The sequence below is a fragment of the Hemitrygon akajei genome, chromosome 18 (assembly GCF_048418815.1).
Source record: "Hemitrygon akajei chromosome 18, sHemAka1.3, whole genome shotgun sequence".
In the NCBI taxonomy this organism is placed as follows: Eukaryota; Metazoa; Chordata; class Chondrichthyes; order Myliobatiformes; family Dasyatidae; genus Hemitrygon; species Hemitrygon akajei.
This window is the reverse complement of record NC_133141.1, coordinates 17001782-17028867: the sequence shown is the minus strand read 5'-3', so window position 1 is coordinate 17028867 and position 27086 is coordinate 17001782. Positions and strand designations below refer to the sequence as shown.

The 27086-nt window shown below is 40.0% G+C and overlaps 1 protein-coding gene and 1 long non-coding RNA gene across 3 annotated transcripts in view; one reads left to right on the top strand and one right to left on the bottom strand.

Moving 5' to 3' along the window:
• LOC140741154 (uncharacterized) overlaps positions 1 to 4171 on the bottom strand; it is a 272961-nt gene extending 268790 nt beyond the window's left edge. Inside the window, exon 1 of the long non-coding RNA XR_012102012.1 lies at positions 4022 to 4171. This is a non-coding gene — a long non-coding RNA (uncharacterized lncRNA). The remainder of the gene's footprint in view (positions 1 to 4021) is intronic.
• Positions 4172 to 5523: 1352 nt separating this feature from the next.
• Positions 5524 to 9189, top strand: LOC140741153 (tubulin alpha-1A chain). Of its 2 annotated transcripts, none has more exons than XM_073070996.1 (4): positions 5524 to 5680; positions 7236 to 7458; positions 7547 to 7695; positions 7800 to 9189. In XM_073070996.1, the coding sequence occupies exons 1-4, from the start codon at positions 5678 to 5680 to the stop codon at positions 8778 to 8780; spliced, it is 1356 nt and encodes a 451-aa protein (XP_072927097.1). In that variant the 5' UTR covers positions 5524 to 5677; the 3' UTR covers positions 8781 to 9189. The 2 variants fall into 2 exon arrangements, with proteins under 2 accessions (XP_072927097.1, XP_072927100.1); XM_073070999.1 differs by lacking the exon at positions 5524 to 5680 and adding an exon at positions 5714 to 5735.
• Positions 9190 to 27086: the final 17897 nt, after the last annotated feature.

The following is a 27086-nucleotide window of genomic DNA, read 5'->3' as shown; positions in this document are numbered from 1 at the left end:
CCTTTCCAGAATCTGTCTCCCTATCTGCTCCTCGAGGTCCCTGTTACTATTGGGAGATCTATAAAAAACATCCAGTAGAGTTATTGACCCCCTTCCTGTTTCTAACTTCCACCTACAGAGACTCTGTAGACAAAACCTCCATGACTTCCTCCTGAGCATCTCTGAGGATCTAACCTGGTCCCAACATATCGATATAGTTATAAAGAAAGCAAGACAGCGGCTATACTTTATTAAGAGTTTGAAGAGATTTGGCATGTCAACAAATACACTCAAAAATGTCTATAGGTGTACCGTGGAGAGCATTCTGACAGGCTGCATCACTGTCTGGTATGGTGAAGCTACTGCGCAGGACCGAAAGAAGCTGCAGAAGGTTGTAAATCTAATCGGCTCCATCTTGGGTACTAGCCTACAAAGTACCCAGGACATCTTCAGGAAGTGGTGTCTCAGAAAGGCAGCGTCCATTATTAAGGACCTCCAGCACCCAGGGCATGCCCTTGTCTCATTGTTACCATCAGGTAGGAGGTACAGAAGCCTGAAGGCAAACATTCAGCGACTCAGGAACAACTCCTTCCCCTCTGCCATCTGATTCCTAAATGGACATTGAACCCTTGGACACTACCTCACTTTTTTTTAGTATATAGTATTTCTGTTTTTGCACAATTTTTAATCTATTCAATATATGCATACTGTAGAAAGTATACTGAATATTTATTTATTATTTTTTTTCTTCTACATTTTGTATTGCATTGAACTGCTGTTACTAAGTTAACATATTTCATGTCACAGGCCAGTGATAATAAACCTGGTTCTGACTTTGCACTAAAATTGACTTTTTTTTCATTCTAATTACGTCCTTTCTTCAAAAAAAACCATTGTGCATACTTTATGTTTATGTTTTGTTATGGTGCGAAAATGACAGGGTTGTTGTCACAGGGGGCTTCAATTTCCCTAATATTAATTGGCATCTCCCTAGTGCAAAAGGTTTAAATGGGATAGAACTTGTTAGATGTGTTCAGGAAGGATTCCTGACTCAAGATGAGAGGCCATACTGGGTCTGGTACCAGGAAATGAACCTGGTCAGCTGACAGATCTCTTGGCAGGTGAGCATTTCAGAGACAGGGACCACAACTCCCTAGAGTGGGATAGGAGCAGATGGTATGGGTGAGTGCTTAATTGATGGAATGCAAATTATAATACTATGAGGCAGGGACTTGGGAGTGTAAATTTGGAACAGACGTACTCAGGGAAACATACAATGGAAATGTGGAGGTTGTTATGGAGCACTGCCGTGGATTCTGGATAGGTTTGAAGCAGAGAAAGAATGGCAGGGTGAAATAACCATAGTTGATGAGACAAGTGGAACATTTAGTCAAGAGGAAAGTTAGAAGCAAGGTTTAGGAATTAGACAGGGCTCTAGAGAGTTATAAGGTAGACAGGAAGGAGTTGAAGAATAGATGTGAGCTAGAAGAGGACATGAGAAGGTATTGATTAGTAACATTAAGAAAAACCTTAAGGCATTTTGCACATATGTGAAGAACAGTGGGAAGAATAGAGTGAGAGTTGGACTGATCATGGACATAAGTGGAAACATGTGCCTGGAGTCAGAGGAGGTAGGAAAGTTCCTTAATTAATACTTTGCTTCAGTATTCATCAGTAAAAGGAACAAGCTGATATGCTAGAACATGTCAATGTTTAAGGAAGTGCTGGAACTTCTGAAAAATATTTGGATAGATACCTCCTCAGGAACAGACAGGATATACCCATGTTACTGCAGGAAGTGAGGGAAAAGATTACTTCATCTTTGGCAATGATCTTTATGTCCTCACTGGCCACAGGAGTAGTACCAGATGAATGAAGGGTGGCAAATGTTATTCCTTTGTTCAAGAAAGGGACTAGGGATAAGTCTGGGAATTATAGACCAGTGAGTCTTTTGTGAGTGATGGGCAAATTATCGGCAAAGATTCTTAGAGACAGGGTTTGAAAAAGCAGAGCCTCATTATGGATGATCAGTATGGCTTTGTGAAGGGCAGATCATGTCTCATGAGCCAGATTCTTTGAGGATGTGACAAAGCACATTGATGAAGATAGAACAGTGGATGTGATGCGTATGGATTTTAGTAAAGCATTTGATAAGGTTCCCCATGGTAGAAAGTCAGGAGGAATGGGGTCCAAGGAAACGTGGCCACATGGACTCAGAATTGGCATGCCCATAGAAGACAGAGGGTGGTAATTTATGGAAAGTATTCTGCCTGGAGGTCGGTAACCAGTAGTACTCCACAGAGATCTATTCTGGAACTCCTGATCTTTGTGACTTTTATAAATGACTTAGATGATTAAGTGGAAGGTGGGTTAGTAAATTTGCAGATAATATGAAAGTTGGTAGAATGCTGGATAGTGTAGAGGTGTAGTAAGTTACAACAGCACATTGTTAGGATGCAGAGCTAGGCTGAGATGTGGCAAATGGAGTTCAACCCAGAAAGGTGTGAAGTGATTCACTTTAGAAGGTCGAATTTGAAAACAAGATACAGGGCTAGTGGCAAGATTCTTCGCAGTGTGGAGAAAAAGAGGGATCTATGGTCCATGTCAATAGATCCCTCAAAGTTGACATGCAAATTGAAAGGGTAGCTAAGAAGGTGTATGGTGCATTAGCCTTCATTAGTCAGGGGACTGAGTTCAAGAACCGTGAGGTAACGTTGCAGCTCTATAAAACTCTGGTTAGACCACATTTGGAATATTTGTTTGTTTTTTCTCTCTCTCTCTGCCCATCACTCTGCCTGTTCTCCATCTCCCTCTGGTGCTCCCCCCTCCCCCTTTCTTTCTCCCGAGACCTCCTGTCCCATGATCCTTTCCCTTCTCCAGCTCGGTATCACTTTCGCCAATCACCTTTCCAGCTCTCAGCTTCATCCCACCCCCTCCGGTCTTCTCCTATCATTTCGCATTTCCCCCTCCCCCCAATACTTTCAAATCTCTTAGTATCTTTTCTTTCAGTTAGTCCTGACAAAGGGTCTCGGCCCGAAACGTCGACAGTGCTTCTCCTTATGGATGCTGCCTGGCCTGCTGTGTTCCACCAGCATTTTGTGTGTGTTGTTTGGAATATTGTGTTCAGTTCCAGTTGCCTCATTATAGGAAGGATATGGAAGCTTTAGAGAGGGTGCAGAGGAGATTCACTGGGATGGCACCTGGATTAGAGAGTATGTTTTATGAGGATAGGTTGAGCGAGCTAGGGCTTTTTCTTTGAAGAAACAGAGGATGACAGTTGACGATGGGGTGTACAAGATAATAAGCGGCATAGACTGGATAGTCAGAGATTTTTCCAGGGTGGATATGGTTAATATGAGGGGTATAATTTTAAGGTGATTGGAGGAAAGTAAGGGGGGAGGGATGCCAGAGTTAAGATTTTTTACACAGAATGGTGAATGTGAGGAAGGATTATGGAAGAATGGAGGGTTATGTGGCAGGGAAGGTTTAGATTGATCTTAGAGTAGGTTAAAAGGTTGGCACAACATTGTCAGCTAGAGTCTATACCATGCTGTACTGTTTTATATACTCTGTTTTTCATCTGAAAGCTGCTTATCTGTGCCTATAACAATGCTGCCATTAAGCTTTTCATTGCACCTGTGCATACGTGTATTTGTGCACATGACAATAAACTCAAGTTTTGACTTTTATTGTGAGGAAATTATTTCACAGCACTTAGTTAACAATTCTACAGGCGTGCAGGTACAGGAAAATCAATACGACTTTATATTGTAATTGTCTGGTCTACATTATGCAGCAAACAGAAACAATCAGTCATATTCAGTTGATCACTATATAGTTTTAGTGTTATGGTGGCGTAGATGTCAAATGTATGTTTTTTATGGCAAATAGCTTCAAATCTATTTGAAATATTTGTATGAATCCAAAGCTACCACTGGATTTTAATGTTTTGCATTCTGTTCATACACACATGTATATTTAGATAGATATATAGAGGGAAAGAATCCATGAAAATGGTGCAAATTCGAGAAGAAATCCCTACCTCAAATGTCCCTAAAACAGTAATTTTACTGCGGAGAATTTCCTGTTCAATGTCCTGGCTCCTCCACAATGCTTACTCGAGCAACGACAACTTACTCCACAAACTCCTGCCCTCAAGACAGGAGGGGTAAAGGTAGAAAATCTGAAAAAAGATCACTGCAGTATGAATCACATGGTATAATACCACTGCAGTACTAGTCACATGGGTCTCGGGAGCCGCCCATCCTTTTGAACCAACAATACCTTTTTCAATACATAAAAATGTTAACTGTGTGTATATGAAATAGTAACGTAAATTATATTTCCACTTGAGGCAGATGCAGTCGGTGTCTGTTGCAATTTAAAAAGGCTTTCATCCTTCGTAACACTGCCCTTGGTAATCCATGCACAATCGTTCAGACGTAATTCATATTTAGACCTGAATGTTTCTTAAAAGCTACAGTCAGCTTTATGTCGTTTTATAGCACTAAGTTTATACTTAAAATACATGAAATTCAGTGTTAATTTCTGCAATGAATTATGATACCTTTGGATAGTAAAGAATATATCTGGAAATTATACCATTTTTGTATATAGCCTGGCAAAATCAGAAAGATTTTTTTAACCTTATCATAAATTATACAGGCAATACATCCACAAAAGACTGCTTTTCAAGTTCGACCCCAAGAATACACAGGGAGCTCTGACAGTTTGTATCATAAAATAAAACCGATTATTAAGAAAGGGCCACATTTGATTTCTCCCGCTAAAGGCAATATTCGTTTTGAAGCTGACAGGGTGTGGCAGGGGCAGAGAAGCGCTGCGTCCACCCAGGAATAAATTGCAATGTGCAGAATATTCCTACTACATTGCGAGGAATCCAAACCTTGCTTCGTTATAACAGAAACAAAGGGCCAATGTAGCCTACACCACTCATGTTGAAGTTACCTGTAAATATCACATCACTTTTAAATTTAGATTATAGTAAACCAATGCTGGTCCTGAGTTATTAATCTAACAACGTGTAATTTATGCATTGGGAGGGGAAAGTTTATTGTTACAAAAATGTAAAAGTAATTTCATTTAAAGTGGCAATCCTAACCAATTCTAATGGCCAGAAAATGACTTAATCGTAAATTTTTAAGTATATGGATTGTTTCCTCGATCTGATGAACAGCTAAATGTTTTCGAATTATCACGAAACAATGAACAGCACATATATTGGATTTATGTTTACAGATCAAAATATTTGCAGATTCATATGATGACAACCGAAATTATTCTTAAGATGTATTATATTTAAAAAATCTGTCTTTAAACATTTTTGCTCTTCTAATTTTATGTTTTATCAAATCTGAGCCTTTGTTAGAAGCTGCAAGTAATCAAGGCGATTAACTTATTCTGCTGTGTTCGTCCAATCAAGACATGCAAATCGCATAACGGAGGACGTATCCTCCTATCAGCGAGTCAGCATTGTGGTGGTTCCCCATCACTCAACCTTACGTCCTCCAATGAGAGCCCAGGTTCTGGAGTCTGGCCTTAGTATAAGAACATGTTTCTCTCGCCTGTATTGTAGGTTCTTTCTTACGACGACCCGTAAAAGTCGCGCTGTAGGAAGAAGTTTTGCAAGCCTTCTCTTTATTCCATTTGCTTTGTCTACGACCAAGGACCAGGCATCATGGTAAGATGCTTTTTATCTCAGTACAGCAACCTACACATCTCAATTTGACTTTGTAGTAAGTATTTTTTATTCCTAGTGCTGTAAGAAAGTCTAGGTAATCTGTAATACCCTAGGTAAATCCAATGTATTAAATATGAACATTAAGGGGCACCTAGGTAAGTTCATGAAAGGGGTAGAGAGAAGATGAGGTGGATTATGTTGGGTTAAATAGCCCTTTTGTGTTTATTTAAGTAGGCAACACTAAAATCAAAGTACAAAGGGGAGTGTATATTTACGCTATTCACAAACAAAGCCACTTCATTATGGGTTCAGAAAAAACACTGTTGGGCAGTTGGACCCTCCGTAAAGTATTTCTCAGATCAATGAAGCTTGTGTCTGAAATAATGCACAGATTTCTAGCACAATAGGGAGTGGTTGCAAGTACAGGATGTAAACTTAATTGTCAGCTTTCCCCTTCAAAATACTTGGCTTTGTCGGGAAACAGTAAGACTTCCAGTTACTTTATTTCCTCCAGTGCTTTGTCTATCATAACTGCTAAAATAACGTCTGATCCATTCCCAGGCGAAATCATTGTAAATCCGATTACTTACGTCAGTTTGAGCATGCGTGGGACAAAGCCAGCGTCAAACTAGGTCACTGAAAAATTTAGATTTTTTTTAAAGAATGTGCAGGGTTTAAATTCGGCGTCTGTATTGGTAGCTGAAATAATTCCTGTTTTGGGGAAAAATATTGGAAAGGGGCAATAATATCAGTTTAAGTTCTAAGTGTCTGGTTAACAATGGGATATTCAGACATCCCACAGTAGGTGGAGGCACTCTGCACTGCAGTGTAGCCCCACCCAAATTCAGCATCAGTATCAGTGACTTCCAGCAACTCATGAATACTAGTGTTGGACAGAATAGCACTGCTGAGCTACCCTCAGGCCAACGGATGAGTTTTTCAGGAATAGGGTTTTCAAACAGTTCTAGATTTGAAGCAAAGACGTTCGAGACACTGAATGGATTCTACAAAAGTTATCATTTGTCCTACTGAAATCGCTTTCCTTTTTAACGGTGTGAGCTGGGCAATCGAAAATTTGTGCTCTGGTCCAGAGGAGGATGTCAATTGAGAATTTGAAATTTAAGTCTCAGTCATAGTTTTAAAAGATAAATTTATTTAATGCAAACATTAAAATAGAATAATGAACACTTCTTTGTGCAAAATTGAGATATTGAGTTGCCAAATTAGAATTCTATTTCTGGGCACATGATTGCATCAACTATGATTGTGGGACCTCATTTGAATATCTTGTAGAAACCTACAAGCATAATCCCTGACCACTGTCCATGGGGAAATGACTCCCAACACAGCTACTGACTGGTCTCGGGACCTGTTTAACCAATGAACCCTGACTTTGTATAACTAGACTGATTTCCCAATTGGATATAACAATGTTGGAGCAGCAGTGGACTGCCCTAACACTTGTGCTTGTAGAACAAATGTAGTGATGAATGATCATTGTAATAATTGAAGGAAACCATTCAAGTTGCTGATCACACCTTTTATTTCTTAACAGCGTGAGTGTATCAGTATCCATGTTGGCCAGGCTGGTGTCCAGATTGGCAATGCCTGCTGGGAGCTGTACTGCTTGGAACATGGCATCCAGCCTGATGGCCAAATGCCCAGTGACAAGACCATTGGAGGTGGAGATGATTCCTTCAACACATTCTTCAGTGAGACAGGAGCAGGAAAGCATGTTCCCCGAGCTGTGTTTGTAGACCTGGAACCAACTGTGATAGGTAGGTGCCACTTGCTTATTCCATCATTCCTATTCATTTAATAATAATACGTGACTGACATTGGAAAAAACCCTTGCTTCCTCTGCAGATGAGGTTCGTACTGGTACTTACCGCCAGCTCTTCCATCCTGAGCAACTCATTACTGGGAAAGAAGATGCAGCCAATAACTATGCCCGTGGCCATTACACAATTGGCAAGGAGATCATTGACCTGGTTCTGGACAGAGTTCGTAAACTAGTAAGTACATTGTGTCCTAGAGGATGGCAGATCTATGCAAACTCTTTTATGCAGCTGGTTATTGCTGTTTACCTTCTATCTAAATGTGCCCTTGTCTTCCACAGGCTGACCAATGCACAGGTCTTCAGGGCTTCCTGGTCTTCCACAGCTTCGGTGGTGGCACTGGCTCTGGCTTTACATCCTTGCTGATGGAGCGCCTGTCAGTTGACTATGGCAAGAAATCCAAGCTTGAATTCTCCATCTACCCAGCTCCCCAAGTGTCTACAGCTGTAGTAGAGCCCTACAATTCCATCCTAACCACCCACACCACCCTGGAGCACTCAGATTGTGCTTTCATGGTTGACAATGAAGCCATCTATGACATCTGCCGCAGAAACCTTGACATTGACCGACCCACTTACACCAATCTGAACAGATTAATAGGCCAGATAGTGTCCTCAATCACTGCCTCCCTCCGCTTTGATGGTGCCCTGAATGTTGATCTGACAGAGTTCCAGACCAACTTGGTGCCATATCCCCGTATCCACTTCCCATTGGCCACCTATGCCCCAGTTATCTCTGCTGAGAAAGCCTACCATGAGCAGCTTTCAGTATCTGAGATCACCAATGCTTGCTTTGAGCCAGCTAACCAGATGGTCAAATGTGACCCTCGCCATGGCAAGTACATGGCCTGCTGCCTCCTTTATCGTGGTGATGTTGTGCCAAAAGATGTCAATGCAGCCATTGCTACTATCAAAACCAAACGTACCATCCAGTTTGTGGATTGGTGTCCAACTGGTTTCAAGGTTGGCATCAACTACCAGCCTCCCACTGTGGTCCCTGGAGGTGACCTGGCTAAAGTACAGCGAGCTGTGTGCATGCTGAGTAACACCACAGCTATTGCTGAAGCCTGGGCTCGCCTGGACCACAAGTTTGATCTGATGTATGCCAAGCGTGCCTTTGTTCATTGGTATGTTGGTGAGGGTATGGAGGAAGGAGAATTCTCAGAAGCTCGTGAAGATATGGCTGCTCTGGAGAAGGATTATGAAGAAGTGGGTGTTGATTCAGTGGAGGGAGAAGGGGAAGAGGAAGGAGAGGAGTATTAAAACATGGTGCTGCTGTAACAGGGAACAAAGACAAATGTAAGAAACACTGTGGGTTAAACATAATCAATTGTCAAGATTGACCAATGAAGTGAAGTCCTTTGCTACATGACTCCCGTTGTTTAATCAACTTTAAACTTTTCCACATTCCATATTTATTTTTAAATCTTTGTAAACTTGTTCTTTCTGTGGTGAACTATACTCACATGTCTAGCATCCTTTATTGACTTCAACTGGCTTTGGGTCATGGGATGCCACTTGTATTTAAGTTTTGATTTGCATCTGTCATCTTTAGCAATGCCTTTCAAGAAATTGCAGTATAGCCCTGTGAAGAAAAAATTGGACTTTGTTGCAAAACTAACTCACATGTTGTCTTTATTGCTTTATCAATAAATAAGATCCCTGTCTTTAATCTGTCTGTATTTGATTACCACTTTTGTGAACACATCAAACTCTCACCTAATAAACCATCTGCAGCTGGGACACTAAGTGGATCTCTTATTATTGGGGGAGGGGCTTAAAATTGCACTTGCACACACTGTATCAAATAAAATGAACTAAGATGCTTTATCAAATCTCTTTAACATTAACACTTTTTTTTTTTCTTTGGGCAGTTATTTGAAAGGGTGGTAGATTAGGAGTTTAAATGCTCTCCTAAGAAGATGAGAAGGTTTTGGTAACTCAACAGAATGGGAGGAATGGAACATGTGTAGTTTTAGACATTCAAGGAGTCAGCACTGAGGTGACACGTAATCAGAAGTGGTGCAATCAAAATGAGCTGAAGCATTACATGCCATCCTTAAGGGTGGAGTAAACTTAAATTTGACTCAATTTTTCTTGGTAAATAATATAAGAATTTAAACTTGTATTCATTGTCCATAGATTGATATAAGGAAAGAATATTCTATAAATGGACTTGGAGGATAGATGGTTAGTCCAACATATTGATGCAAATATGAAGGCAGGCACACCAGTAGCTCCTGTTAGGAGTTTGAGGAGATCTGGTATGTCACCAGACTCTTGCAAGAGCCTTCTGACTGGTTGTAACACACTGACTGGAATCTCTAATGCCCAGGATTCAGAGATGCTGTAGTGATTTGTAAACTCCACCAGCTCTGTCAAAGGCATATGATCCTCCATGGTATGGAGGTCATTTTCAAGAGATTGCAACCTCAAGAAGGTGGCATCCTTCACTAAGGACTCCCACCATCCCTCTTATTGCCACCATTGTGGAAGAAGTACAGGAGCCTGAAGACGCACATTTAACAATTTAGGAACAGTTTCTATCCCTCCAGTATCAGATTCCTGCATGGTCCATGAACAACTTTTTTGACATTTTTGTGTCTTTGTACTGCTGCCACAAAACAACAAATTTCATGACAATTTCAATGATAAATAAGTGATTCTAGATCTGATTTTTCAGTCAAGCCAAGGAAATGGAAAAGTCAATGCATCTAATAAATCTGAAAATAGAAACCTTGAGCCTAGAAGTTAAAAAGTGTACAATATTTAGGGCTTGAACCAAAACTTCATTCAACTTAGATATGTAAATGTTCCTTGTTAACTAGTAACAAAGCTTTGTTTTCAATGATCTTCTGAACTGATTAGTCAGTCCAGCCAAAGGCATATGATAGTTGACATCAATATTCTTGAGGAAGAGGGCAAACAATAGGATGCCCACATCTGTTCCCTATTCAGTAGTCTGAAGGCTTTTGCAATGGTGCATTGCTAAATGGATGAAGAATTTGAAAGCCCCATAAACCAATTTGGTAAGATGTCTTTTATTGGAAGAGGGTATGGAATAGTAACTCTAATGTTGAAGATGAAAATCAGTCACCTTAAATCCAATTATCACCAACTGCTACTTTGTAGTAAATGGTGAACAACTGCTGGATTTCAGGTAAGGCATCCTATGTACATAAGCTACAGTTGGTATTATGTTGCAACATATTGGTAACCAGCCATAGCCAGCTTCTTTCTCTCTGCTTCAGAAACTCATGCAGGACAGTGTTTTTGAGTTAAAGGAAGCTTTTAAACCTCCTTGACTCCATTATCCCAGTTCCTGTCTGTTGCTCTCAGCCTGAAACTCCTTTGTGTCATTACTGTGCTCCTTTAAATAGTGGACATGAAATTGTGTCATATGGCTTCTTATCATGTCTACTGATGCTGATTGGTTGGGAAAACAGGAAATCATTTGGGTCATAAAGCCATTGCCAACCTGCATCAACAAAGTATCAGTATTCATGTCTGAAATGATTGCTATTATTTTAGCCTTGGAATGGGTTGAAGAAGTATGCCCTGATTATGTATGTACTTCTGTGATCTGATTCGTTCTCTATTAAAAGAGGTATTTTAAATTGTAGGCCAGACATTCTTCTCGAGATCGGACAGCATCTGTTAAGACTGCAAGGTCTCAGCTTGTGTATCCATTTCTTATGGGTCTCTGCCCATGCTGGGGTTGAAGGAAACGAGGTGGCAGACATTCTAGCTAAGCAATCACTTGGAATCAAGGATGTAAATGTAGTGGTGCCATTGCATAAAGGGGAGGTGAAAACTATAATTAAAATGTCTATTCCATAACTGTTGGGATATGGTGTTTTGAGCAGCAGCCAATCGGACATCACAAGCATGAGCGGACAAAGCTCGCTCTGGCTTGCTGATTTGATTAGAAAAGACAATGACTTGCACCAGTTTGGTGTTTTGAGCAGCAGCCAATCAGCGTTTGGGATTGATTGGCAAGAACAAATTAAAATAAGGCAGGGGCAAGCAGAGTGGTCAGAGCTTGAGTGGGGATTTTTGAGGCTTTGAGCTCTTTCGAGGCTTCAATCAGAGAAGGCAAAATAGCTGTAAGTAGAATTTTTTTAGTTCCCCACATTTTATTGTTTTTCCTTCTTTTTTATTTGCTCAATTAGAACAGCAGAGATGCCAGGTTGGATAGTGGGATGCTTCTCTTGCAGGATGTGGGAAGGCAAGGAGACCTCCAGTGTCCCTGACGACTACATCTGCAAGAAGTGCATTCAGCTGCAGCTTCTAACACGCCAGGTTAAAGAGGCGGAGCTAGAACTGGATGAACTTTGGATCATTCCAGTGACTGAGAGGTTGATAGATAGGATATAAGGAGAGGTACTGTAGTTACACCCAAGATGCAGGACACAGGAAGTTGGATGACAGACTAGAAGGGGAAAGGGGTTAAACAGCTAGTGCAGAGTACCCCCCCTCAGCAACAGGTATGGGATACTGTTTTGGGGATGACCAAGCAGGTAAAGTCACAGAGGTCAGGTCTGCCACTGAGTCTGACTCTGTGACTCAGAACAGAAGGGGGGAGAAGAGGCACACTGTGGTAACAGGGCATTTGATAGGGGAACAGAAAGGAGGTTCTGTGGACAAGAACAAGGTTCCTAGATAGAATGTTGTCTTCCAGGTGCCAGGATCAGGAACATCTTGGATCGAGTCCTCAGTATTCTTAAATGGGAAGTGTAAGAGCTATTACACAGATTTTGGTCACCTTGGTTTTGGAAAGATATCATCAAGTTGGAAAGAGTACAGAGATTTACAAGAATGTTGCCAGGAGTTAAGGAACTGTGTTTATGAGACAGTTTTGGCAGACTAGGACTTTATTCCTTGGAGTGTAGGAGAATGAGGAGTAAAATCATGAGGGACATAGATAGAATGAATGCATCGTCATTTTTGCAGGAGGGGGAAATCAAAAACTAGAGGACGTAGGCTTATGAGCGGGCAGAGACTTAAAAGGGATCTGACAGACCAGTTCTTTGCTCAGAGGGTGGAATGAGCTGCCAGAGGAAGTGGTTGATGTAGGTACAATAACATTTTAAAAAAGTTAAACATGTACATAAATGGGAAAGGTTTAGCTTAAGAAGGATATGGGCCAAATGTGGGAAACGGCATGAGCTCAGATGGGCATCTGGGTCAGCTTGGATGAGTTTGGCCAAAGGGCCTGTTTCTGTGCTGTAATAATCTGTGATTTCAAGGCATTTAACTTTGATGTCATGTTGGTAATTCTTTGGTTCATAAGGGTTGTCTAACATTCTAGCCTGTCCTTATTTGTGTCTCCTGGTCCTTCACAATCACTAGATATGCTATCTAGCTCCATAATTATTTAATAGCTTACAATCAGGTCACTTCTATATATATAATCTTTTAGAACTAACTACTTAAAGATTATCCAAGTAACCGAGGAATTCAGAACAATAAATCACTATTGTACTCTCAAATCTTATCTAAGGCCAGCAGCTTTACATTCAACTTCCACATCCACCTGTCTGCAACCTAAGAATATCTTGCCAAGGTCAAGGCCAATGTGCTACTTTTATTCTGCAGATTTATTGAGCATACCTGCTAGAAAATAAATCTCAAGGTTGTATCTGGTGACATATATATATTTTTGATAATAAATTTACTTTCAACATTGCAGGAGTGCAGCTTACTGTACTTCAGCAGTGGATCCACTGCAATTGATAGTCAAAGATCTAAGTAAATTTATTATCAAAGTGTGCATATGTTACCATACGCTACCTTGAGATTCATTTTCTTGCAGGTATTTACAGGGAAAAAACAAATACAATAGAATTTTACGGGAAACAATACATAAACAGACAAAGACTGACAACCAATGTGCAAAAGACAAACTGTGCAAACAGAAAACCTACCGAGAACATGAGTTGTAAAGAGTCCTTGAAAGTGGGTCTGTAGGTCATAGTTCAGAGTAGTGGTGACTGGAGTTATCCATGACGGTTCAGGAGCCTGATAGTTGTAGCCTGTCAGTTAAGACCAGGAGCTGACTGTTCCTAAATCTGGTGGTGTGGGACCTAAGGCTTCGGTACCTTCTGCTTGATGGTAGTAGTGAGAAGAAGGCTTGGGCAGGATGGTGCGGGTCTTTGATGATGGATGCTGCTTTCTTGTAACAGCACTCCTTGCTGTGCCACCACTTTCTGTAGCCTTTTCTGTTCCTGTGCACTGGCATTTCCATACCAGGTTGCGATGCAACCTGTTAGGATACTCTCCACAGCGAATCTGTAGAAATTCAATAAGGTCAGGAGGCAATGACTATTACCTATTTCAGCTTGATATTCTGCTATGGAGAAGTTGCTTCATCACTGAAGTTGAAGAGATGGTTGGTAACTGTTTCCTCAACTCCACCTCACTGAAGAACAAACAGCTGGCTGCTTTCCAGCACCTCACCCTGCTTTCAGCAATGTCCCAGACAGTCATTTTGGCAAGTGACTTCCACTGTGTTATTAATGTGACTGGACATTCTGGCAGGGTTGACAGCACATTGGACAGTGCCACTAGAGTCCTGATTTGAAGTGGTAAAATATGCTGAAGACAAGATGAGTCAGTATGGTCCCAGATGGATTTCCCGTATATCTCATGTACTCAAGGTCATATCTACCAATGTCACTGCAGTGTTCTGTTGTCACCACAGCCATTCATTGGCTATCACCTCTAGGAAGACTTGATGTTGGCAGGTGGCTTTGGCCGGTGAATATTAAACTGATAGTCCCTGTAAACACAGGAACTGAAAAGAACGTTTCTAAATTAGAAAACTGAGAATCAGTCGAGATAAACTTCAAGGTTTTTTTTGTCTTTGATCGATATTTTAAAAGCAAGAGTAAGTCAGAGAGAAGGCAGCTCAGGAATGCATGTAGAATCTGTTCCTTTTGTGGTGGAAGGGGGTCGATGTCAAGGAGTAAAGTTTGTAAGTTAACAAATTTGACGTCACATGCAATTAATAATAAACCTGATTCTGATTCTAATATTTTCTCCTTCATCAAAACGAGATGTCTAACCTAACTTCAACATAAGAATGAGGAGTGGAGGGAGTTAATGTATGTGATTGGATGACCAAATGAAAATGGATGACAGACTGCTGACGGCTGAGTGAGGAAGTTGAAAGCTTGTTAATGACTGCTAATCTCTGTAGAGGAGAAGTAGGTAGAGAATGGAGAAGAGAAAAAGGGGTGAACCAGTGATTCACTTGCACTTCTAATTTAGTATACAGTATAATCCTTCAACTTATAACATTCGATTTACAAATTTTTGCTGTAACACAATTTGCACTTGATGACACATGACCTCAATTTACAAAGTGTTTCCATTAAATTAAACAATCCTTAATGTTAAAAAATAAGCTCCAAATGAAATTTGGAATTTATTGCAGATATGTAATAGCATTGTTCTCTCCAGTTATAACTGCCTACATACAGACAGACAGACATACTTTATTGATCCCGAGGGAAATTGGGTTTCGTTACAGTTGCACCAACCAAGAATAGAGTAGAAATATAGCAAAATAAAACCAAAAATAATTAAATGATAATAAGTAAAATATTCCAAGTGGAAATAAGTCCAGGACCAGCTTATTGGCTCAGAGTGTCTGACACTCCGAGGGAGAAGTTGTAAAGTTTGATGGCCACAGGCAGGAATGACTTCCTATGATGCTCAGTATTACATCTCGGTGGAATGAGTCTCTGGCTGAATGTACTCCTGTGCCTAACCAGTACATTATGGAGTGGATGGGAGTCATTGTCCAAGATGGCATGCAACTTGGACGGCATCCTCTTTTCAGACACCACCGTCACAGAGTCCAGTTCAACCCCCACAACGTCACTGGCCTTGCAAATGAGTTTTTTGATTCTGTTGGTGTCTGCTACCCTCAGCCTGCTGCCTCAGCACACAACAGCAAACATGATAGCACTGGTCACCATAGACTCGTAGAACATCCTCAGCATCGTCCGGCAGATGTTAAAGGACCTCAGTCTCCTCAGGAAATAGAGACGGCTCTGACCCTTCTTGTAGATAGCCTCAGTGTTCTTTGACCAGTCCAGTTTACTGTCAATTCGTATCCCCAGGTACTTGTAATCCTCCATCATGTCCACACTGACCCTTTGGACAGAAACAAGAGTCACCGGTGCCTTGGCCCTCCTTAGGTCCACCACCAGCTCCTTAGTCTTTTTCACCTTAAGCTGCAGATGATTCTGCTCACACCATGTGACAAAGTTTCCCACCGTAGCCCTGTACGGCTACAGAATGGAGGTTAGTGTTTGCTCATCAGTTGAGAACAGGAAAAGGCCTTTTACAGAATATTACACAAGCACATGAAAGACATTCTCCAAAATGGACTTCAATACAGAATTAGTAATTGAATGCTACTGCCTACACAACTGCCAGTAGCACAATCCTAATCAATGGGTGGGAAATGGAGAACTTCCCAATCAGATCTGAAGGTGTGCAAGGCTGTTGCCTCTTCTTCTGTGCAACTTAAGATATGCCTAATGGGGATGAACAGTAAAACATGAACTCAGTTTCTCTCTCCACAGATACTGCCTGACCTGCCAGGATTTCCCAGCATTCTTCTTCATTTTAAGATTCCTAAAACCCATTCAGTTCTGTATCTCATAAATCAAGCATTCTTTCTCTCCTCTATTCTCTCTTGATTTATCTATACATCTAGTCCAGATACAGCAGATTAGCTGCAATTAACAAACTTACCATCTTCTCCTAGCTAGCACTGATCTAGGTTATTTTTATATTGCACTGAGCCTTTTGCTGAGTCAAGTAAGGATATGATGATCTCATCCAGGTGGATGAATTGATATAGTTGGGATCACAGAGACATGGCTCCAGGGTGACCAAGGATGGGAGCTCAACATCCAGGGATATTCAATATTCAGGAGGGATAGACAGGAAAGAAAAGGAGGTGGGGTAGTATTGCTGGTTAGAGAGGAGATTAACGCAATAGAAAGGAAGGACATTAGCCTGGAGGATGTGGAATCGATATGGGTAGAGCTGCATAACACTAAAGGGCAGAAAACGCCGGTGGGAGTTGTGTACAGGCCACCTAACAGTAGTAGTGAGGTTGGGGATGGCATTAAACAGGAAATTAGAAATGTGTGCAATAAAGGAACAGTAGTTATAATGGGTGACTTCAATCTACATATAGATTGGGTGAAACAAATTGGTAAGAGTGCTGAGGATGAGGATTTCTTGGAATGTATGCGGGATGGTTTTCTGAACCAACATGTCGAGGAACCAACTAGAGAGCAGGCCATTCTAGATTGGGTATTGAGCAATGAGGAAGGGTTAGTTAGCAATCTTGTTGTGCGAGGTCCCTTGGGTAAGAGTGACCATAATATGGTGGAATTCTTCATTAAGATGGAGAGTGACATAGTTAATTCAGAAACAAAGGTTCTGAACTTAAAGAAGGGTAACTTTGAAGGTATGAGATGTGAATTAGCTAAGATAGACTGGCAAATGATACTTAAAGGGTTGACGGTGGATATGCAATGGCAAGCATTTAAAGATCGCATGGATGAACGACAACAATTGTTCATCCCAGTTTGGCAAAAGAATAAACCAGGGAAGGTAGTGCACCCGTGGCTGACAAGGGAAACTAAGGATAGTATCAAGTCCAAAGAAGAAACATATAAATTAGCAAAAAAAAGCGGCAAACCTGAGAACTGGGAGAAATTCAGAGACCAGCAGAGGAGGACAAAGGGCTTAATTAGGAAAGGGAAAAAAGATTATGAGAGAAAGCTGGCAGGGAACATAAAAACTGACTGTAAAAGCTTTTATAGATACGTGAAAAGAAAAAGATTGGTCAAGACAAATGTAGGTCCTTTACAGTCAGAAACAGGTGAATTGATCATAGGGAACAAAGACATGGCAGACCAATTGAATAACTACTTTGGTTCTGTCTTCACTAAGAAGGACATAAATAGTCTTCCGGAAATAGTAAGGGACCGAGGGTCTAGTGAGATGGGAGGAACTGAGGGAAATACATGTTAGTAGGGAAGTGGTGTTAGGTAAATTGAAGGGATTAAAGGCAGATAAATCCCCAGGGCCAGATGGTCTGCATCCCAGAGTGCTTAAGGAAGTAGCCCAAGAAATAGTGGATGCATTAGTGATAATTTTTCAAAACTCCTTAGATTCTGGATAAGTTCCTGAGGATTGGAGGGTGGCTAATGTAACCCCACTTTTCAAAAAAGGAGGGAGAGAGAAACCGGGGAATTATAGACCGGTTAGTCTGACGTCGGTGGTGGGGAAAATGCTAGAGTCAGTTATCAAAGATGTGATAACAGCACATTTGGAAAGAGGTGAAATCATCGGACAAAGTCAGCATGGATTTGTGAAAGGAAAATCATATCTAACGAATCTTATAGAATTTTTTGAAGATGTAACTAGTAGAGTGGATAGTGGAGAGCCAGTGGATGTGGTATATTTAGATTTTCAAAAGGCTTTTGACAAGGTCCCACACAGGAGATTAGTGTGCAAACTTAAAACACACGGTATTGGGGGTATGGTATTGATGTGGATAGAGAATTGGTTGGCAGACAGGAAGCAAAGAGTGGGAGTAAACGGGACCTTTTCCAAATGGCAGGCAGTGACTAGTGGGGTACCGCAAGGCTCAGTGCTGGGACCCCAGTTGTTTACAATATATATTAATGATTTAGATGAGGGAATTAAATGCAGCATCTCCAAGTTTGCGGATGACACGAAGCTGGGTGGCGGTGTTAGCTGTGAGGAGGATGCAGGGTGACTTGGATAGGTTAAGTGAGTGGGCAAATTCATGGCAGATGCAATTTAATGTGGATAAATGTGAGGTTATCCACCTTGGTTGCAAGAACAGGGAAATAGATTATTATCTGAACGGTGGCCGATTAGGAAAAGGGGAGATGCAACGAGACCTGGGTGTCATTGTACACCAGTCATTGAAGGTGGGCATGCAGGTACAGCAGGCGGTGAAAAAGGCAAATGGTATGTTGGCATTCATAGCAAAAGGATTTGAGTACAGGAGCAGGGAGGTTCTACTGCAGTTGTACAAGGCCTTGGTGAGACTGCACCTAGAATATTGTATGCAGTTTTGGTCCCCTAATCTGAGGAAAGACATTCTTGCCATAGAGGGAGTACAGAGAAGGTTCACCAGATTGATTCCTGGGATGGCAGGACTTTCATATGAAGAAAGACTGGATCGACTAGGCTTATACTCACTGGAATTTAGAAGATTGAGGGGGGATCTTATTGAAACGTATAAAATTCTAAAGGGATTGGACAGGCTAGATGCAGGAAGATTGTTTCCGATGTTGGGGAAGTCCAGAAGGAGGGGTCACAGTTTAAGGATAAAGGGGAAGTCTTTTAGGACCGAGATGAGGAAAAACTTCTTCACACAGACAGTGGTGAATCTGTGGAATTCTCTGCCACAGGAAACAGTTGAGGCTGGTTCATTGGCTATATTTAAGAGGAAGTTAGATATGGCCCTTGTGGCTAAAGGGATCAGGGGGTATGGAGAGAAAGCAGGTACAGGGTTCTGAGTTGGATGATCAGCCATGATCATACTGAATGGCGGTGCAGGCTCGAAGGGCCGAATGGCCTACTCCTGCACCTATTTTCTATGTTTCTATCCAGGGAAGGTGTTGATGTCAAAACCTTCCTGTGCATGGACAATGTCACTGTCTTCTGCTTGGACTCACAAACAGTTGTGAAGTGTTCTGATCTTTTTCTTTCTTTCTTTTTAAATCTTTTTATTAATTTTTTAAACAAACATAAATGAAACATGAATACACAGTGTTTGAGAGTACATAATTAATAGTTTAAGTACACATTCAAATATATAATAATCAGTATATATAGCCTCCCAAACTCAAAGTATTTATGAACAAAAGAGACAAAAAGAAAAAAAAACAACCCCAAAAAAAAAGAGAAAGAAAAAAAAACTAACCAACATGGGCCATTGCATAATGTTAAGTACATACAGTAGTGCCAATAACTCCGAACCTCCATCCAAATAATTAAGGATAATCAAAGTGAGGTTTAGGAAAAGACAATTTAACTCATATGAAAATGTTGAATAAATGGTCTCCAAGTTTCTTCAAATTTAACTGAAGGATCATAAACAACACTTCTAATTTTTTCTAATCTCAAACAAGAGATAGTTTGAGAGAACCACTGAAATATAGTTGGAGGATTAATTTCTTTCCAGTTCAATAAAATAGATCTTCTAGCCATTAATGTAACAAACGCAATCAAGCGTCGAGATGAAGAGGATAAACGACTATTATCCACCATTGGTAAACCAAAAATTGCAGTAAAAGGATGCGGTTGGAAATTGATATTCAGAACTCTTGAAATAATACTAAAAATATCTTTCCAGTAATTTTGTAAACAAGGGCAAGACCAAAACATATGGGTCAATGAAGCAACATCAGAATGACATCTGTCACAGGTTGGATTAACATAACAGTAAAATCTAGCAAGTTTATCCTTAGACATATGAGCTCTATGTACAACCTTAAATTGTATTAGGGCATGTTTAGCGCAAGTAGAGGACGAATTGACTAATAGTAAAATTTTCTCCCACTGTTCAGCGGATATAAGACAATGAAGTTCTTCTTCCCATTCCTTCTTAATTTTTTCTGATAGTTCTGGCTGTATTTTCATGATCATATTATAAATAATAGCTACTAAACCCTTTTGACAAGGGTTCAGAGCTAAAATTCTTTCGGTAGTGTCCAATGGACATAATTTCGGAAAAGACTGTAATTCATTATACAAAAAATTTCTAACTTGCAAATATCTAAAAAAATGGGTTTTAGGTAAATTATATTTATTAGATAGCTGTTCAAAGGACATAACACTATCATCTAAAAACAAATCACGAAAACATGTTATACCTTTTGTTTTCCATAAGAGAAAAGCTTGATCCATAAAAGAGGGCCGAAAAGAATAGTTAGATATTATAGGGCATGATAAAATAAACTTATTCAAACCAAAAAATATACAAAATTGAAACCAAATTCGCAATGTATATTTGACTATAGGATTTGTTATTTGTTTATTCAATTTAGATAAATAAAAAGGAAGCAAAGATCCTAAGATTGAAAACAATGAAAAGTCTTGTACAGATTTACATTCCAAATTTACCCATTGTGGGCAGGCAGCTGCAGTCAATTCTTGTGTCCAAAATATTATATATCGTATAATAACTGCCCAATAGTAAAATCTCAAGTTTGGCAAGGCCAAACCACCCTCCTTCTTAGGCTTCTGTAAATATTTTTTACCTACCGGTAGTCTAGGATTTTTATTCTGCCATAGATAAGATATTTTAGAGTCAATAATATCAAAAAAAGATTTAGGAATAAAAATTGGTAATGCTTGAAATAGATATAAGAATTTGGGTAATACCATCATCTTAATAGCATTAATTCTACCAACCAATGACAAAGATAGCGGAGACCACCTGATAGCAAGTTGCTTAACTTGGTCAATTAAGGGTAAAAAGTTAACTTTAAATAAATCTTTTTGTTTCTTAGTAATTTTAATGCCTAAATAAGTAAAATAATCTGTAACCACTTTAAATGGTAAATGTTTATAAATTGGAACTTGCATATTTAATGGAATAATTCACTCTTATTAAAATTCAATTTATAACCAGACAAGTTACTAAACTGAGTAAGCAAAGACGAAATAGCAGGAATAGATCTTTCAGGGTCAGATATGTATAGTAACAAATCATCAGCATATAATGATAACTTATACGTCCCCTCCCCACGAGTAATACCCAAAATATTAGGTGATTCACAAATGGCTATAGCCAAAGGTTCCAAAGCGATGTCAAATAGTAAAGGACTTAAAGGACAGCCTTGCCTTGTACCACGAAATAACTGAAAAAAAGATCTTTGATTATTGGTAAAAACCGAAGCCAAGGGTTTATAGTATATTAACTTAATCCATGATATAAATTTTGAACTAAAATTAAAATGCTGCATTGTATTAAATAAATATGGCCATTCAACTCTATCAAATGCTTTTTCAGCATCTAAAGAAATGACACATTCTGGTATTTTGGATGAAGGAGTATAAATAATGTTAATTAATTTTCTAATGTTAAAAGATGAATAACGATTTTTAATAAATCCAGTCTGATCTTCAGAAATGATTCGAGGTAGTATATTTTCTAATCTAGTAGCCAAAATTTTACTAAAAATCTTAAAATCTGTATTCAGCAAGGATATAGGCCGATAGGATGCACATTCAATAGGGTCTTTATCTTTTTTAAGAATTAAAGAAATAGAAGCTTCATAAAAAGATTGTGGCAATTTACCTATAATTAACACATCTTTAAAAATTTTACAAAGCCAAGGAGAAAGTATAGAAGAAAAAGATTTTAAAAATTCTGCAGAATAACCATCTGGACCAGAAGCTTTACCGGAATTCACTGAAAAAATAGCCTTTTTTATTTCAGTTTCCGTGATAGGTGTATCTAAGAATACACTATCCTCTACTGTTAATTTTGGAATATTCAATTTCCTTAAAAATTCATCTATTATAGAAGAATCCTCAGCAAATTCTGACTGATATAAGGAATTATAAAAATCTTGAAAGGCTTTATTTATCTCTTTATGGTCGATCGTCAGAGTGCCATCTTGTTTACGAATCCTAGTAATCTGTCGTTTAATCGAAGCAGTTTTCAATTGATTAGCCAATAATTTACCAGACTTATCTCCATATACATAAAACTGGGTTCTAGATTTAATTAACTGATTTTCAATCGAAGAGGATAATAACAAGCTATGCTCCATTTGAAGTTCCACTCTTTCTTTATAAAGTTTTTTGCTGGGAGTCACTGAATAAATCTTATCAATTGCTTTGATTTTGTCAACCAATGTTAATATTTTAGAATTAGTTCGTTCTGATCTTTTTGGTACATGGTTTAAGTGTGGTTCATACCAGACTTCTGTGCTGCAGCAGTCACCTGAACTGTCTTCCACTTATTGTGAAGGACCAAAATATATTATCTATAGCAGAGACAATGTGATGTACATACAAAGCTCCAAAGAGGAAAACTGTTCCCAACACGCCATTAACCTGATGACTACCTTTGTGTGTGGCTGCATCACACTGCACACTGATCTTGGGTTTGTCAACACCAACTGTCACTTGTACTGAGATCCCATCTGTCATCTATGTTGCAAAATAATCAGTTTTAAGAACATAAAAAATAGAAGCAGGAGTATGCCATTCAATTTCATGCACCTGCCCTGCCATTCAACATGACCATGGCTAATCTTTCAACTCAGTCTTTCCTGCACTAACCCTTGATTCCTTTAAAATCCACAAATCCCTTAATCCCTCTTTATACTGAGACTCCACAGTCCTGAGGTAGAAAGTTCTGAAGATTTTATGCCCACTGGATGAAGTCCTGTATTGCTTCTTGATACCCTAGGCAGGCAACTATTATCCAAATTAATTGAAACATGTAAATTTCTTATTGGCTTTAATGGGGAATTAAATTGCCCTCCATTTTACTGCCATCAATTACTCCCAATACATTTTGTTAATGCTAATTTCTTTCGGCTCCCAGTTCAGTTTCCAGGAGACTTTTTTTTTGTTTTCATACAGATACAACTTACTTGTTCAATTTCTTTGCAGGGAGGACTTCAAGCAAGACTTAAGCATCAGAGTGTAAAACTTCCTCTACCCAGAATCTTGTCAGCTAATGTACAGTCACTGGAGAACAAGACAGAGGGCCCAAGGGTAAGATCACTGTATCAAAGGGAAATGAGGAATTGCTGTGTTCTGTTTCACTGAGACATGGTTCACTCAAGACACACTGAATAAAGTGATCACGCCTGAGGGGTTGTTGATCTACTGAATGAATGACCTGCAGAACATTCAAGGAAGGCAAAAGATGAGGATTTTTGTTTCATGATGAACATTTTGTGATGCTCAGACATACCGGTCTTCCCACACTCTTGTTCTCCCAACCTGGAACATCTAATGTTTAAATGCCATCCATTATACTTACTGAGACAGTTCTCCTCTCCGTAAGCCTGACTGCAGTTTACATACCACTAAAGGCAGATGTTAAGCAAGTATTCAACATACAGTAGATTTTGGTTAATTGGGCGATCAGTTAATCGTGGCAGCCGCTTATTTGGAACAACTCTTAAAGGACAAAAACTAATCAAGAAAATAGCTGAGATTCCCTTTCAACACACACAAAATGCTGGTGGAACACAGCAGACCAGGCAGCATCTATAGGGAGAAACACATTTCGGGCCAAGATTCAGGTCCTGACGAAGAGTCTCGGCCCGAAACGTCGACAGTGCTTCTCCCTACAGACGCTGCCTGGCCTGCTGTGTTCCACCAGCATTTTGTGTGTGTTGTTGTTTGAATTTCCAGCATCTGCAGATTTCCTCGTGTTTGCTTTTGGGATTCCCTTTGTTTATTTGGAGCACCGTGCTGCTTAACTGGAGCAGGAGACTATTGCTGAACTGTTTTTAACTAGTGTCAGTCGCATGCTCTTGCATGGCCATAAGGCACTATACTACTTGAGTAGACAGTTTGTAAATACGAGGGGTGATTGATAGGTTCGTGGCCTAAGATAGACGGAGTCAATTTTAGAAAACCTAGCACATTTATTTTTCAACATTGTCCCCCTCCTACATTTACACACTTAGTCCAGCGGTCGTGGAGCATACGGATCCCTTCTTTGTGGAAGTCGGCATCTTGGACCTCTAGAAGTGGTCCACAGCAGGGGTGATTGATAAGTTTGTGGCCTAAGGTAGAAGGAGATGAGTTACACAGCTCTCGTTACATGCACGTGCAGTTCAACTCTTTGAGTGATTATGGAGAAAGTTTGACTTTTTAATATCTTTTTAACTATTTCCATGAAACTTCAGCTAATTTGGATATACACTTAATTGGACCAGATGTGTCCCAATTAACCTGAATCCACTGTACTCCGTGCTGGGATTAGCAAACAAGAATCAGCCTACCCTGACACCTTTCACATAATTGCCATAGACCTTGAATTGGCTTGCTTGAAGAAACCTCTGCCCAATTATCATCAACATTCCACCTGTAGCACCAGGGGTCCCAACACACTTGATCCCTGTACACCATGATCAGGAATGCCTATCATTCCATCTCTAGACTCCATTTTGGGAAATCTGGTCATCTGGCTGTCCTCCTTCTGCCATACAAGCAGAGGTTGCTGATGGTATTCAGTTTGCTGACCGTGAAGTTCTGAACTCAAAGAAAGACCACAAGCCCTTTCAGATATAAATAGTCATGAGTACTCTCACTATAGGGAGATTATACAGTAATCACCTAAACTTCAAAGACTAGTTCACTTCCCTGTCTATTCTCCATGCTGAGTTTAGCTGCCAATGCTCACTATTCAAGCAGTGAGTCCCCTCTCCCTACGAAGGAGAAAATACTTCCAACTGACAAAGTAGTTTAAAACACAGTTAATTTATTTTTAGTGATACATGTTTAAATCCAAACAACATTCTTAAAACACATTCAAAATTTAGTGGATTTCTATCTTAAACATTTCCAAATTATAAACCATTTCTGAAACACAAAGGAATTTCAAAAAAAGGAACAATTCATGTAAACTAAAAAGACATAACTATGTAGACAAACAAAATTGTCTGTTGCAGAAATCAAAGCCAGATGGAAGGATTCTAGTTCGCCATGTTTCTTTCATGCATATTGATTTTCCTTACCCCATTCCTAATAAGCTTCAACTGCTCTCTACATGTATACTTTTTTGCCACTTGGATGACTTCACACAGATCTCAGCTAACTATAATTAATACTGTAAAACTAACTTCTCTGAATAAATAAAACTCCCAAGTACCGTTTGTATAAATGCATTAGTTATTTGATATGCTAAATTATAATATCCATCTGTTCTGAAAGCTTTCTTGAATCAAGCAACTTAGTCAACGTTTTCTGTTTTGAAACAAACTAAATTAAATACCCCATTGTCTTGTACTGCACCTCTCTAGCAGCAATAAACCAGGTGCAGTGAGCTATATCTTACTTCTCACAGACTTGAGTATCCGCTATATAACAGAGCTTGTTGGCTTAAAGCGCTTTGTTTTAACTTCATACAGATTACTGCTTGACATTTACACTTTAAGAACTGAAGACTGGCTCCTGTTTACAACCAGGGGCTAAAAAACGTTAGTTGGAAGTTTACTTATATCTGTTTGAACTTGGCAAGTGGCAGCTGGTGTGCTTAGAAAGCGAGCTTGGCAAAACATAAAACCCCTCTGGCCCCGGAGAGAATATCTATCACAGGCTAAAGAGCAAGAAAATTCTGTTAAGTTTTTTTGTGCTGCGGAGGAGTTGTTTTTTGGAGGTCGATGTTTCTGTTCCATTTTGTGTGTGTGTGGGGGTTTGGGGATTGATGATCGGGATGCTGTCCTTTTTGTGTGTGTGAAGAGGGTTTGATGTTTTTCTCTAAATGTCTTTCATGTTCTTTCTTTGTTTCGTGGTTATCTGGAGAAGACAAATTTCAGTGTTATGTGTAGATACATGCTTTGATAAATGGACCTTTGAAGATACCAGATGTATGGACAACAAAGAGGCGTGGTGAGAGGTAGAGGAATGGCTCTGGAATGCTTCGAATCAGTGGACTGGGCCAGATTCAAAGATTCATCAGAGGATCTGAATGAATACATCACGGCTGTCACAAACTTTACAAAGGCACTCATGGAAGAGTGTGTCCTCACAAAATCATTCAGACCCTTCTCCAACCAGAAGTCTTGAATGAACCAAGAGATTCGCAATCTGCTGAGGGCTAGATTGGTGGCATTCAGGCTGACAACTAAGTAACGTACAAGAGGTAAGACCTCTGGAAAGCCAACTCACATACGAAGTGGCAATTCTAGATCAAACTTGAATCACTGAAGCATGCTCGACAGCTGTGGCATGGCTTGAGTGCTATCACGTCCCTACAAAGTAAAACCAAGTGACGTAAGTGATAACAAGGTTTCACTCCCAGGTGAGATCACCGCATCTTCTGCTCACTTTGACCAACAGAACAATGGTCAGAAGAGGGAAGAGAAATGGGCAGCAAGTACAGAGTACCCCTTTGGCCATCACCCTCAATAATAAGTATACTGTTGAGGGGGACGACCTACTGGGGACCAACTACCCAACCTACATCGACCGTGTCTCTGGCACCGAGTCTGGCACTGTGGCTCAGAAAGGATGAGGGAGAGAAGAGGACTGCAGTAGTGATAAGGGATTCCGTAGTTAGAGAAGTAAGCATGAGATTCTGTGGACACAATAGACCTGGATGATATGTTCCCCCCCCCAGTGCCAGGGTCAGGGACGTCTCCGATCGGGCCCATGACATTCACAGCTCCCAATGACCCCGTGACTTCAGTCTCTTAGGCTGATATGAGAGCGTCCTTCAGAAGGGTGAACTCACAGAAAGCATCTGGCACAGATGGTGTACCTAGTCGAGCATTGAATACCTATGCTAATCAACTG